This window comes from Parasteatoda tepidariorum, chromosome 9 (genome assembly GCF_043381705.1).
Source record: "Parasteatoda tepidariorum isolate YZ-2023 chromosome 9, CAS_Ptep_4.0, whole genome shotgun sequence".
NCBI classification, from domain to species: Eukaryota; Metazoa; Arthropoda; class Arachnida; order Araneae; family Theridiidae; genus Parasteatoda; species Parasteatoda tepidariorum.
Window position 1 is genome coordinate 38,271,463 of NC_092212.1, and position 15,242 is coordinate 38,286,704.

The 15,242-nt window shown below is 31.1% G+C and overlaps 2 protein-coding genes across 20 annotated transcripts in view; one reads left to right on the plus strand and one right to left on the minus strand.

Moving 5' to 3' along the window:
• The window catches only part of LOC107444592 (fibropellin-1-like), a 65,178-nt gene extending 58,485 nt beyond the window's left edge, over positions 1-6,693 (plus strand). For all 4 annotated transcript variants that reach the window (XM_071185233.1, XM_071185232.1, XM_071185235.1 and 1 more), the window contains 3 exons: positions 1,925-2,044; positions 3,387-3,483; positions 6,554-6,693. In XM_071185233.1, the coding sequence (XP_071041334.1) occupies positions 1,925-2,044; positions 3,387-3,483; positions 6,554-6,581 (245 nt within the window). In that variant the 3' untranslated portion in view covers positions 6,582-6,693. The remainder of the gene's footprint in view (positions 1-1,924; positions 2,045-3,386; positions 3,484-6,553) is intronic.
• Positions 6,694-9,396: 2,703 nt separating this feature from the next.
• The window catches only part of LOC107447641 (neurogenic locus Notch protein-like), an 80,790-nt gene continuing 74,944 nt past the window's right edge, over positions 9,397-15,242 (minus strand). For all 16 annotated transcript variants that reach the window (XM_071184797.1, XM_071184798.1, XM_071184800.1 and 13 more), the window contains 3 exons: positions 14,461-14,560; positions 11,125-11,194; positions 9,397-9,821 (listed from right to left, as the gene is read on the minus strand). In XM_071184797.1, the coding sequence (XP_071040898.1) occupies positions 9,558-9,821; positions 11,125-11,194; positions 14,461-14,560 (434 nt within the window). In that variant the 3' untranslated portion in view covers positions 9,397-9,557. The remainder of the gene's footprint in view (positions 9,822-11,124; positions 11,195-14,460; positions 14,561-15,242) is intronic.

Consider the following 15,242-nt stretch of genomic DNA (forward strand, 5'->3'; position numbering starts at 1 on the left):
ATAACGGAGAGAAGGATATATATATATACAGAGTGATTATAAGGTAATTTTGTCAGCATTTGACACTCTGGAGAGTATACCGTTCGAGCGAACAGAATAAGATTTTGTATATAGGTGTTATGATCCATACACTCAAGAATGATATCACAAACGAATACGTAAATTTCATGATTACAGCTGCAGTGACAAAATTTCGAAATTTCAACGTAGTGGCTTCCTGTTTTTTTTTAAACGTAATACTTGCAGTAAAAAACCTAAAATGGAGTTAGAGCGATATTTTTAGTGCAAGAAATTGCGATACTACTCTTTTGGCAATAAGTATCAAAATTTTTTTAATGAATTTTTACGATAAGGGATTTTGATCCACAAAAAAAAACTTTAAATGCAGAGAGAAACTAGGGACATGTCAGACAAGTGAAGACGGACTAGTCAAATTTTTTTCAGAACGTAAATTGCTTTCTTTATCATTTTTCATCGTTTTTGGCAGTTTTTACCACACTTTCTGGTTTTTAGTGGTTACGAAAAGTAGTGACACTTGCAAAAGCCCAGTTTCGCAATTTCTTGTGCTAAAATCATTCCAAATCCTTTTTAGATTTTGTTACTTTTAGGATTACGTTTTGATCAAAAAAAGGTGAGTGTTGTCATTTTAAAATTTTGAAACTTTGTCTTGGTAACTGTAACCGTGAGAGCTATGCAATCATTTTTAACATAATTCTTGAAAACACAGATCATAACCCCTATGTACCGAGCTTTATTCCATTCACTCACAGTGGAGGGTTGTTAGAGACAAATAGTTATTCGCAATGAGGATAAAGGAGAAAAGTGTGGAATTATCGGAGGAGTCCAAAGATACATATGTGTAAATAACCTTCAATATTATAAATAATTCCATGCATGTAGAGGTAAAAGATAATTCAATGTTGCACCTTGTACCAAAAAGTTTTTAGTATTTTTCCATCTTAAGATTGCACTAGAACATAATCTTAACGGTTCGACTTCTTAAGAAGGTGAAACAACTTATGCAGACAAAACTCCCAGTTACAAAGCGAGGGCACAAAAATTTGGCTTCTCCGAATTAAAACACGTTTTTCACAGAATTCAAATTCCATACCCTCAAAATAGGGAAAGGGGGTAGTTAGCCGTAATCTGGAAAATTCTGTCTCAATAATTTTTGCAGGAAAGCGGTTAACGAATTGGATGCCTTGATGTTAATTTCCCTTTTCCGTATTTTGCCACTCAAGGAGCAAATATTTTTAAACTTCAATTTCTCCATAACAAGTTGCCCGATTCTGTTCAAATTTAGGATTTTACTATTTGAAATTGAATAAATTAAATTCGTGTAAAAGTGCGTATGCCTTACAATCAAAAATATTTTCGATCTTTGATAATATAAATCTACAAACAATAAATAATTGGGAAAAATAATTTTTTCAAGTACTTATTTTTAATATTTTTTATATTTATCCTAGAATGAGTTTTATAATAGAGCGCAAGAATGGTTTCGATTCGCTCCACCTGTTTTATAGGAGGGATGAAATGCACAAATACCAAAATTAACAGGAAGGGGACCAAACTATAAACTGATCTTCCGTTTTAACTATTGTGACAATTTTTCTCAGATAACGGCTACTCTCCATGTTTTGAGGGAGTCAAGATACCAAATCCGTCAAAAGAAGGTATGTTTACTTAGAAGAAGAATGTTTTTGCATCTAATACTTGTATTCGTCTGCACAAATTAATTTGTTAATGTTCGCTCTCGAAATCGATAAGACAAAATCCAAGTACATGAAAATCCTACTTATTAGATAGACAGTTATTGAAGGTGTTCGCTTTTAATTTTTACGTACTGTGATTTATTAAGTACTCTTGTATATGATTGGAGAAGGGATTGCTATTTTAATGATAATCTGATTTTTTTTCTTAGAAACATGCAACAAAAATAGAGATGACTGTAGAAATGGTGCGCATTGTAATTACATTGGATCCTATTACTTTTGCGAATGTCTTCCAGGAATTTCTGGACATCGTTGTGAAAAAGTCGAAGGTGAGAAAAATGTATTGATGTAAAACATGTAAAGTGTAAGTGAAACTGTGCATTAAAAGTTGTTAATTGTTTGTGCAAAAACAACTTAATATATGGAACAAAAAGGTAAAATAAAATGGGTATTTTATAAGTTTTAATCTATAATATTATGCATAACATAATGACGTTAATTAACATTGTATAATTGCAAATTTTCAAATAACTTCCACGTCTCTACAAAAAAACACTATTTAAAATATACTTGTTAGCATAAAAACTTAATTTGTAGAAAAGAACAGGGAGCTGGCAAAAATCGACATGTTTCATGTACTTAACAGGGGTTCATTCTCAAGGCTTGTCAGAAGTGAATGAGTTAATCAAAGGAGCATTGAAATAGAAAATGCAAAAATTATCAATGAATAAAGTTAAGTTGGAAAAAAACAAAAATCGATCTACTGCTATATACTATATATGATAATATATGTATGTGATGTAGTACACCTGAAAGCCATTACATTATGACTACCCTGCTAATAACATGTAGGACCACCTTTAGCCCTCAAAACTACTAGCACCAGCCGTGGCATTGATTCCACAAGGTGCTGAAAGGTAGTCTGAGGTATCTGGTACCAAACGCTCACCAACACTTCCTGCAATTCCCTCACATTGCGAGGGGGTAGCGTGGCAGCACGAATTTGGTTTTCCAAGTAGAACCACAAATACTCTATTGGATCAAGGTCAGGTGAATTTGGGAGCTAAGACATGACTTGAAAGTCATTGGAATGTTCATCGACAATTCGACCTTTATGACATGGTGCATTATCCTGTTGGTAAACACCATCTCTCGCAGGAAAAACTGTTGCCATGAATGGGTGAACCTGGTCTGCAACTATGTTCAAGTAGCTTACAGACGTCAGGGATTGTTCTATGAGGATTATGGATCCTAATGTGCCCCATGAAAACATTGTTCCTGGGCGAGCCCATTGCTATAGATGGAGGGTGGTCATAATGTAATGGCTCTTCGGTGTATATGATAATACTTTCCTAATAACGGAGAGAAGGTGAGGAACTCATATCGCTAAGCAGTCATATAAATTGTGGTTCGTAAGTCATTTAAATTGAGCAAACATTTTCCATTCAACAGATTTCACAACAGTAGCTATTTAAAAAAATCAGATCTACACAAAAGCATCCAAACAACGTTTTACAGTTGTATTAGAATAGAGAAAATGCTTCTATTTTTGATGTAACTGAAGCGAAAGAGATAAGACGTGAAAGTTTACTACAGATATTACTTTTAATTAATAGTGTTTCAGTAAACAAGCTATTAATTTTTGCTTTAATTTTTGTGTGTGTTTTCCAGATGAACGTGAACACAGTCCATTATTACTCATAATACTATGCATCACATCAGGATTTCTTTTGCTGTCAACAATCACTCTTGTCACTGTTTTCATAAAGTAAGTAGTTTGAAAGTTTGTTAGAAGCAGGGTGTTCCGTAAGAACCACTCTTGATATATATTTATGGAATCTTCACAAAAAATGAAGTTAATCAACATGCACGTTACAAATTCAAAGGTAACGTTTTAGTGATAAATAACAAAAAGTTTCTAAATCCTATTGAATTACTATAGAAATTAAAAAGAGCAAAATCAGGGTTAAAATCATCAATAGTTATTTCATCTGACTATCTGATTGGAATGCAATCCTCATAAGACAACAGCTGCTTTAAAAAATTTAATTTAATTATTTTTATCTCTCCTTTGCTCTCATTTACTACATATTGTAAATGCTCATAAATTATAACTTTTTTTCGACTAAATAATAAATTTTACACTTAAAGTGCTTTGTTATTTATAATGTTTGTTGTAAGATACATATTTTAGTGTTCATTAATGAACATTTAATAACACTCTTCAAAATTCTGGATCAAATTACGGTTAAATGGATTTAGGCGGCAATTCATTTTTTCGTATGGAACAAAGATCAAACCAAGACCTACCAGACTTTTCATCAGTTGCTAAAGCAAATCAAATCTATGCTTTTGTAACTGATGAATGTTTGTAAACGAGTGTTTGTAGTCGCTTCAATGACGAATGCTTCGTAGTAGAGACGTATTCCTATACTGATGCAATATTATTTATAAAATGCATATTATGTAAAAGTAATGAAAAAAAATGAGCTAATATTACAAAATTAATGTATAACACTCAATTAAAAACCATGTAATCATGTTATTTGTCTTGCAATAGATTTGAAATTAGAGGATATCCTTATGTTGAGCTGATATCCTGAATGTACAGATATTCATAAAATGTATTTATTTTGTTAAAACTGCAATGTGAGTCAAAAGGTTTACCTATTGAGGGCGTAGAAGCATTATCTATTGAAAAATTATAACAGACAATGTTAATCAATTTAAATTCTTTAAAAACTATTTCATAAATTTTATTGGTAAACATTGATTTGAGAATTTTTTATTTTTATTTAAAAAAAATATTAATTTATCAATGTTTATCAATGTTTACAAATAATTTTAAATTATTTTGCATACATTTTATTTCCCTTTTTGATTACCTGATATTGTCTTAATCCGCATATTTCAATTTTATAAAATCTTGTTTTTTATTATATATTTATACATAAACACACCAACTCTTTTTTTATATTGTTTGGACACTTACGAATTTAAGGTTTTTTTACTATATTTATTCATTTATTCTTGCACATATCTAGGCAATCTTCTTTGCAACAATATTATAACAATTGCACTTCTTTATAAAACTACATTAGTTTTTAACTTTTCATTTGTTTATTCAATTCTTGTTTTCCTCATTCAAATCTTTAATTCTTATAATTCACAGTTTTTTTTTTAAATTTTGGAAATAAATGTCTTATATAAATTAGAAGAGTTGCTTACCAATGCATTCCGCTTCCTTTTGTCCTTTATTAGCTACATTTTTTGATTTGAAACCATCTTTTCTCTCGCAAGTATACTTGTTACAATTCGCTTCACATTCCTATATATGTTACTGTGAATGACCGAAATTGGCGGTTGTTGACTTACACCGGTGAATGTCGATGATCACATAGTCACTTTGGTGAATGTCCGAAATGTATACTAGGTCTAGTTAAGTGCACTGTCCGGTATACATTAGCCCGGTATGCCCTACATCAATGTTTTTTGTTGGTCAAGTGCCACTGCCCAGTATGCATTTAACTGATACTCCGAACACTGATGTTTCTCCTAATCTATACTCAGCAGATTAAAATATCGAATAAATATAATAATATCAACTCGAATATAACAAATATTTCGCGATATTCACTGCAATATATATACAGGGTCTTTATAATTAAAGTTCCACTTTGAAATGGCTATAAAAATAAAACTTCCCGACCAAATGTCATCAAACTTGGTAAATGTCTATAAGAGGTCATGGGATTTTAGTTCCCGCAACAAAGAAAAAAAAAGTTCAAAAATTCACCACTAGCGGAAAATGGCGCTGTATGCAATAGTGTTAAACAAATGGTAAATATGCAAATTTGTTTTACACGTCTTTTACCGTAAATTTGCCGTAAACCTTGCGGTGTCATTGGACCTCGGCGTTTTCCTCTTACAGTACGGAACTTTTGTAAAGCCCTCCGTTCNATATTTCGCAATATTCACCGCAATATATATATATTGTCGCCATTCATATACATTAGACAATAATTTGATGTATGCGCAATCAGGATACTGTTGATTTTATAAATATCAATCGAAAAATAAGTAGTATTAAACAATACATTTTTACAAAAAGCTTCAAGGTTGTTCAAGGTTGTCTTATTTTTCTCTTGGTATTTTCTTTTTCTGGTTCGATAATTTTCTTTCTATAACTGTTTGTATTTAAGAGAAGAATTTATAATTTTTTTTACAACATTTATAAATTCTTTTTAAATAGGATCGACTTCTCTAGGTGAAGCGACTTACCCACTCTACAAACTTTCCCCTCTCGTTTACCATGGTTACTAAAAATTTTGTTTTAACAAGGTTCATTTCAGTAAGTACATTCAGTACATTTCAGTAAAAAGTAAAATATATTAGCATGGAAAAAAAGCAAGATTTGCGGATACCATGGTAACGAAAAGGGGAAAAGTGAGTAGTGTTGGGAAATCGAGTAGTCTTGTCCTATTCTAGTAGTCCTACTCTATTTTCAAAGAGTATGACAATAAAGTCAAAAATAAATAATTTTTTTAATAATATTTCAGTGTAAAAATTGTTCTTGAGTTTTTAGAGTAATAAATAGTAGTTTAGTTGAGAATAGTATTATTTTTAAGATATATGAACTGATCGATTCTATTTAGGATTAATGTTAACACAATACCCGAAATTGTGTTTTCTACTCGGTAGTTTTAAATGTAAAATTAGTATCTCTAGTACTTGCAATTTTAAAATTACGCAATCATTTTTGTTATAAAATCTGAACCACTACATAAAAATTTAAGGAAAATATTTTTTCTTTAGATAAGCCGTTTATTTTTTTGCAGATTTCGGAGTGGGAGAAACAAGAAATGAAGGAAGATGTTTCTTTATTCGCATTTAAGAAAATCGCATTTAAGAAGATCTTTTCCGCATTTATGAAAATTGTATTTGAAATTTGAATAAAATATGTTTCTATCCAAATCAATTGGCATTTATATGAATTAATTATTTTATTTGAACATTAAAGAAAACATATGCTTCTTTTAGCACCAAAAAGTATTTTTTTTTAAATAACAGTTATTAATTCCTAATCAGGAAACATTTCTTTAATGTCTAAAATTATGCAATCGTAAAAAAACATTTATACGTTAGATATAGAATAGAAAAACTGAACCATTAAATAACATTTAAAAGGGGTATTTTTTAAACTTTTCCCTGCAATGTCGACGATGCTACAATTAATTCTGAAACAACAACCTTACAAGCAAACGTTAATTATTTGATTTCATTGTTAATATAAAAATTCTTAGTCTTATTGGAAATGGTCAAAGAAGAAAAATTTATTATGACAATTTTGGTATTCTTTATAAAAGGTTGTAAACGAAACTTCATTGAGAGGATTATTTGTTTGAATTACATTAACAATTTTAATTTCCTCTTGTTTATCAATAAAATATAAAACTAGTTATATAAAACCGGGGTATGGAAACCAGGATTGAGATTTCGAAAGAACTGATCAGTTAATTTATATCAGATCTAGATACGTTACGAACTTCTTAAATAAATTCGGACAACTGCTAAAATTGCTTATATAGACTCTATGGACAGTCACAAATAGTGCAGGTCATCCGAAGCAATAAATTAAGATGGCTTGGCCATATCTGGAGAGGTCCAGTAAACAATGCAGTACGAATCGCCACCTTTAAAAATCCTTCTGGTTCTTGGGCCAGAGGAAGACCTCCAACTAGATGGCTGGACGACACTGCTAAAGATCTCAAAGTAATAAAGATTAACAGCTGGAAAAAAGTCGCCATGGATAGGAGGCGTTGGAGGCTACGCGTGGTTTAGGCAGCCAAGGCCTGTAAGCGGCTGTCGTGCTGTCGAAGAAAAAGAAGAATTGCTAAAACCATCAAGTGGCAATGTCAGCTGGTAACTTCCATCTAATGAGCTTTGGGTTTAGAAATAGTAAGTATGATGAATGTCCTTTAAGCTAAATAATCTTTGAAATCAATGACAGATTTAAAAATAGCAAACAATTTTAATTTAACAGTCGGGTAATCCTCTCAGAGGGGGAAAAATCTTTACTAATAGTATATGAGATAGATTTACGATGACCCTGAAAATCTTGCATTAGAATTCCGACAGTAACTTTACCACTTGCATTGGTGCTTAAAATGAACCTTTCATTGAATTGAGGGAGGTGTACAAAGAGCTTAGAAAAAATTATTTATTGCAATTGATGAAAAACATTTTGATGTTTTTCATTCCAGTGAAAATTTACATTCATTAAAGTTAAACAATTAAGAACATTAGTAAGTAGAGCATAGTTAGGGATAAGGTAAAATTTGCAAACAGCCAGAAATCTTTTGACATCTTCTACCTTTTTGGAATCTAGAAACTGTGAGTTATGAGAATTATTAAATCCTAAATAGTTTTCTTCAGATTTGACAGATTTATTTTTTTGTGAAAGTAGGGTTTAATTGTAGGTACTTCATGAAACTTTTTAGAATTTCTGCAATTTTCCTAAATACACTTTTAATAGAACTAGCACCTATATTAATATCATCTTGTCAACAATAAATTTTCTCATAACCCATATTTGTAAGTTCATCGTTGATCAGATACATAAAATCCTGAAGAACGGACATCAAATGTTGTAAAATATTGTCTACATTCTGACTAGCTAGACGGTAGTCACACATAATGTTACCCGAGTTTTGCAAAAATAACTCCTGCCTCTAAGAAGAAAAATTTCTATTATAATTACTGCTTTGAGCAATTCATGTCCTGATTTCGGATTAAGAGTTTGTTTAATTGCGGAAATTGAGTCTAAAAATGCTCCTCATTATAATAGCCACAAGTAAATTTAAGATTATTAATATTTCATTTAATTCAAGAATTTTTATACATTTACTATTTAATCCATAGCCTCTGTTTCACAGTGTAAACGCATGTTGACAGAGTGATTCCGTACAGGGGCAAATTTTGCTGTGATCTAAGTCACATTTCAAGAGTTTAGAGTTGAGTAACAATCCAGGTTAGAAAATCTCATCGTACATCACTAAGGACGTCTTTCTGAAATGAACTTACTGTTCGCGAGTATTTAAAATTTCTTTTTTTATTTATCTAAATTTTTATTTAACGTAACTTTACATTTTCTAATAATTATTGTTAAATTTCGGCATTCAAAAGACGTAGAAATAGCTATTGTGAGTAATTTAAGAATTTGGCGACTTTCTTGTCAAGGCGTAAGCCAAATATTTAAATTAGTCTAAAACAAACTCCAGGCCAATTGTATAGCAATCATTGAGAATATTAAATGGTAAAAGCAAAACAATTATGAAATTAAGACACAAAATACGAACTGACTTGTTCATAATGGGAACCAGCTATATCCGTGTATGGATTGCAGTCATGGGTTGCGATGCAATTCTCAATTCTTAAAATATGGTGTATCTTCTTTAACTTTGCAACCACTGCGTTGAATCGTCTTTTGTAATAAATATCGTACCGTAGGCAAGCTTTGTATGACAGAAGCGTCAAAAGATTATTTTAAATTTCGTAAGTGTAACGCAACTTTAAAACTTTGGAATATCGGATATACCACAATAAAATGAAGATAGTTATAATTACACATAAAAAAGGCAATGATGAAAGGATAATTCTAAAAATGATAATACTAAAAGAATTACTTTTAAACTTTTATATCAGGGTTGAAACATTTTTAAACAATGGTGAATATGCACGATATATGTAATATACTTCAATCTATAAAAATGAGGAAAACAATGTTCATATTAACAGGTAACATAAACTTGTGAAAGAGTTCGATATTGTTTTGAAGCAAAATCAGAGTCTTAGACGAAACACTTCTGTTTTTTCACTCGCTTTCGAGTTTACTTGTCCCAATTTTTCATTTTTGCGACTTGTTGCAGCATTTGCCAACGCTTGATCACCACGTTTGATTTTCTCTCGTATTTCCAGCTCAATGCAATCTGCATTTTGCATTCGCTCTGAGTCATCATTGCTTCTATGGTCGAAAGTTTCCGAGATTCCTTGATGAGCCACGCTATAATCTTCACCATCATATTTAGGATTGCACATTAGCCGTACCTGTAAGATAAATTAATTATTTCCTGATAAATATTAGTTAAAACAATTTAAACCATTACAATGCATAAAACATTCAAAATTAACCCATTTTCCTTAGTAACTACTACCCTGCTGCAGCTAGTATTATAAACGTGTCATCTAGCTCTAACAAATTGCGGCTAACAGGAGAGGGACCGATGGAATGTTCTTACCAGTGTTAGGATTTTGGATGGACACGTAAAAATCTGCATTCTTATACAGTTTCTTACTCGTTCTACGACTTCCCATCAGTTTTGACGAATACTCTTTCGGATAGGATGGTTAGGAAGTATCATGCCTTAGAAGATAAGACCATTTACAGTGCTAGATTATGGACGAATCTAAGTGCTTTTACCAGGTTACGTTCTCTTCTAATAGTTCATAGTCATTTTACCACATTACGATACTACATTATTTATTTTATTTAGATAACCGGAAAATGAGCCTGATACTTTAATTACTCGGTACTCATTTGTGGTTGGAATGTTGGAAATTGGAATATTGGTACGCTGCCGCGTAGTGGCATTTACCAATTTGTCGATAATGTTGGGTCGATAATGTTTTTTCAGAAGTTGGTGGATCTGAAAAATATAAAAGTAAAGATCGCAGCGATCTGCGATCTCAAAAACAAAAAGAGAGAAGGGGCGTGGCCTCATGGATGCTGACTGGTGTTTGGCAGTTCATGTAAGTCTAAATTGAACTGTTAGATGTTCGATCAGGAGCTTTCATTTGTGGTTAGCGTTTTCGTTAAAAGGACTATGCTTTTTATAAAAATAAACGAAAGTGGTTTACACAAATTTTGAGTTTCTGACTACCCATGTTCAACTCAGTAGTCTTGTAATTTTAAACCCAATCCAGAAGTAAAAGGAACTACTGGATCAAGTATTGGAAGAAATATGTCTTCGTGGATGAAACTAACTCACATTTGAGTTTCGTGGAGAGGAAAGCCACGAAAACTTCCCATGATTAAACGGATGGCAAAGGGATTCTAACCCCTGATACGTCTACCACTGAGGCCATCCGTCTGCCATTATGCCCTTGTTTGCTGTTCTCAATCATTGTTCTGTCCAAATGATGAATTCGAAATTATGCTCCAAATTTGTAACCATTTGTAACTCATTTTGCATATTAAGGAAAAATCTTACGTAACTAAAATTTGTTTCAAATAAAGATTTCTGGAACATAAGATAAAGGCAGTATTCAAAAACAATTGATAAGTAATCTAATAAAATAAAATACAATGTCATATTTCAAATGAATTATTTTCTAAATAAATAAATATTACCTTCTTTGACAAAAAATGAAGTGGTTTGAATATTGCATGTTTACTTCCATACTTCCCACCATATTTATTTCTGTAAAGAAAAAAAAGATTAAGATTCGTGCAGAATCTATCACGGGTAATTTATTAGTTCATATGAACGGATTTTCATTGGTAACATATTCTCCTGTAATTGAGTAACCGCACTCAATCTTCTTTATACAAGTAGTATAAAAAACAGAAAAAAAAAACTTTTATAAAAAAATATACATTAGTGGTTCCAAATTCCAACCTTTTGTGGTGCTGAAAAATATAGTATTTTAATCAAGGAAAGTCACAAGATTTCTGATTATCGTGTTCATCCAGAAGATATCCGCATTTTCAAATGTAAAAGTGTTTTAAAAAAAACCACAATTTCTTTTTTTTAAAAAAAAGATAACTATTAAAACTTTAGTGATTTATAATATTGTTAAAAATAAATGGGACAATATTTGGTCTCACCGACTATGAAATGGAAAACTACGAAGATTCAAAAACGCCGTTAAAACCTCTTACAAATTATGAGTGAGGAAGAACAACAGCAGCAGTTTGTGGAAACATGAAGGTAGTTTTAACAATTGCCTTTATTTATTTTTTTATTTTTTTGGTTTCCACAGTTATTCAAATGGATTTTGATGGTTTTAGTTCCATCTTTTTCTGCTTCCACAGACCTCTAAATAGGTTCTTATTTTTTTTCAGTTACCTTTCTTTTTGAAGTTATACTTCTTATGCGACTTCCAACAAGGTTGCGTTAAACGCTTAACGCTACATTTTTATTAGCCGGGAAATCACGTGGTAGGATTCAGTTTTCCCTCATTCATTTCCATATTGTTTTGGTTCTCACTAGCAGAAAAATAATAAAAGTATTGTTTTTCGATAAATATTTTTTTAGTTTGTTTTGATACACATATAATTTAATAGGGTAGTATTTTTTATTTTCAAATTTAGTAGATAACAATTGTAAAAAATGAGTGAAAACAATTCCACGGACAATGCGACGGATTTAAGGTTATTCTCAAGGTATGTCTCTTGTGAACATCAATTGATTGTTTCTCTTCTGAAATTACATTACGGCGCATTCACATATATTATTAATACAAATACATTTTCCAGTGCGAGACGATGAGGCCACCACAAGCACTTCCACAGGTTCAAGAGGTCCACGAGGGAAAAATGCACAATATTACCGTGATTACAGAGCACGGAAGCGAGCTGAGCTGGAAAAGAGTCGTTGAATAGAACTACTGATCCTTCTACGACTGCTGATTCTTCTACAACTAACGTCGCAGGTTAATAAATTTACTTCTTCCGCGCGGAGGGACTCCACGCACTATTTTTTTCGTTTTTACAGGCTTTCAAGTAGGTATTGATGTTTTCAGTTTCAATTGTTTGGTTTCTACTGGAATTCAAATAGGTTTTGATATTTTCAATTTGTTCCGCATCTGTAGTGATTCGCCAGATTTTGATATAGAGTTTGTTTTTTTTTGTTTTATAGACTATTTTGCTATTTCTACACGCATATTTCTAGACTTTACTTTTGATAAAGAATCTAAAAATATACATTAAGTGTAAAAATAACTCGCTAATGAAACACCTTCTATAAGTCATTAAACAGTATTTTAAAAGATATCGAATTTTTTTCAGTAAAATATTAATTTTTTGCTTAAATTAGCTTACAATAAGTATATTATTTTTAAATAAGGTAAAAGTTTGATTAAGAGCTAATTAAATTTTTAGAGAAACTCAGATAGATGTAATATCAAACGTTAGTTTGAACGTCAGTTTGAACTGCACATTGAGTTTGATTTTATTGTATTTACTAAATACCTACTGTTGTAATTATAAAAAGAAACATGATATTTTTTGTTTACATCAAATAGTTAAACGACTTATAATTTTGGGAATAAGAATTTTGGACAGATGAACTTTCGGTTCGAAAATACTTAGCAGTGAACTTGTTTTATCACTAAAAGGGCTTATTGTTTAACACTGAGAAGCCACGAGAAAACATTTCTAATTGCTTCAAAATGTTGAAAGAAAAATATACATACATTTAGCGTTCTATTTTGCATTTTTTATAATAGTTTGGGAGTTATATTCCATATAATAGAATATTTCATACTATTATTAAAAACTAAATTTAAGCAAAGAAAAATATTTTTAACGATGTTCAATGTTCAGGTGCTAGTTTGAGGCAGACGCAAAAGCTAAGTCAGATAAAGGGTGTTGCAAAATTATAAGTTAAAATTTTAAAAGGAGATAGACGACACCACAAAGACTGCATAACAACTAATGGCCGAAAATATCACTGCTCAGGGCTTGCTGCCGTTAGCTGCCCTTACGGGCTGTTTGTCCAGTGCTCTTGAACTGGTACTTTCTTTATCTTAAACTATCTTGTTTCTGTGTTTTTTATTTAATAATTATTGTCGAAAATTAAGTTGTATTCAAAAAGAAAAAGGGATAGATAAAGATGTTCCATTGTAATTTACTGTTTTGGTAACCAGCTTAGTGAACTCAGCGTATTGATCGCTAATTCCTTAAAAATAAATAAACCATGTGTTTCAAGTCTTATTTGCATAAAAGTTTCGACAGCAATCATTGGAAAACATAAAACTAACAATAAATTAACGTTAAATTAAGATAATTTTCAATGATTAAGGTATTGGTACAAATGCACATACTAGCCCATTATCGTTAGGAGCCTTTAGTGGCGAGTTTCGGTTATGGGTTTTAGGCAACCCTCAATCCTTATGATGTACTTTACTTTTCCTTATAGTTCCTTATCTGTACCTTACTTTACCTAATAGTGCATTAATTACGTAACATACGCCGACGGGCCTGTGTAGGAGTTAGGGAACAGCCCTTGCATTATAAAGGTTCTGGGTTCGAATTCCGGGAATGTCATGGGTGTTCCTTCCTTCTTTGTACTATCTGTCCTCATTGTGGGAGCAACGTTGGTCCACCTAATATGGTGCCCCTGAAAGAGTGGTCAACAAATTTGTCCTTCAGATGCCTATATGACCCAGGTCATTCTCCAGGTGGGCATTGGAAAAAAAAATTTCGTGACATACTGAATTATTTATTTTTTTAATATTTTGACTTGGCTTGTTTTGAAAATTAAAGATAATAATTAAAAAAAAAATGAAGTTTTAAAGAAAATTGGAATGTTAAAATATAAAATCAACAAAATTTAAATAATTAAACAATCATGTCCTTTTTAACACAATCAAAACACAAAAAGAAATTATTTTTCTTAAAGAAAATTATGTTTCAAGTTATCATTTTTTTTTTTGATTTTGAAATATAAATTTTTTTACTTACTTTTTGTACAGTATGAAAATACCAATGATAGAAATCACGATAAGAAGACTCAGGATAATGGAAACACTAAGAGTAACTGCGAGATTATTGTCTTCAATTTCTTTAAAATAAATATTATTATTTTAGCTTATATACTTTAATACAAAAAATTGTAAATTCAATATAAAGTTTTATAAATATATTTGTTATATTTCATACTTTAGCTTTTTTTACGTGCGACTCATTACTGTCTCAGATCACAACTCTTTGCGCTTGATTAACTGATTCACTTTAAATAATATTTTTAGCTTAAAGGGAGAATAATTGGTGCAAAAATATTTTGAGAGACATGGGATATTGAGATATAGGTGTTAGATGATTTATACCAACACAAATTTAACAAATGCAGTACAATGGAAAAATATCACCCTCAATAAATGATAGAATTATTCTGCGATCAGCACTAATCTTAATATTTCGAAGGAATGAACTTAAATATGTCCAATAAAGTTAACAACTGACTACTGAAGACAAGTACCAGTGACAGACAGACAGACAAAAGTACTTTCATTGATTACGTCTTATTTACGAAATATAGGGGATAGCCTCAATTTGGAAAAATATATTTCTAATAGTTTAGAATGGAGAAAGACCTCATTGTGTAAATTTCACTTTTTGTGCTTTTCGTAGTGTTTCTGAAAAATTTTAAGGGAATTGTAAAATTTATGCAATCGTAAAATGTTATTTTTCTTTAGACAATTCTGTGAAAAAATAAGTTTTAAAATTTATTAATTATTGTTTTA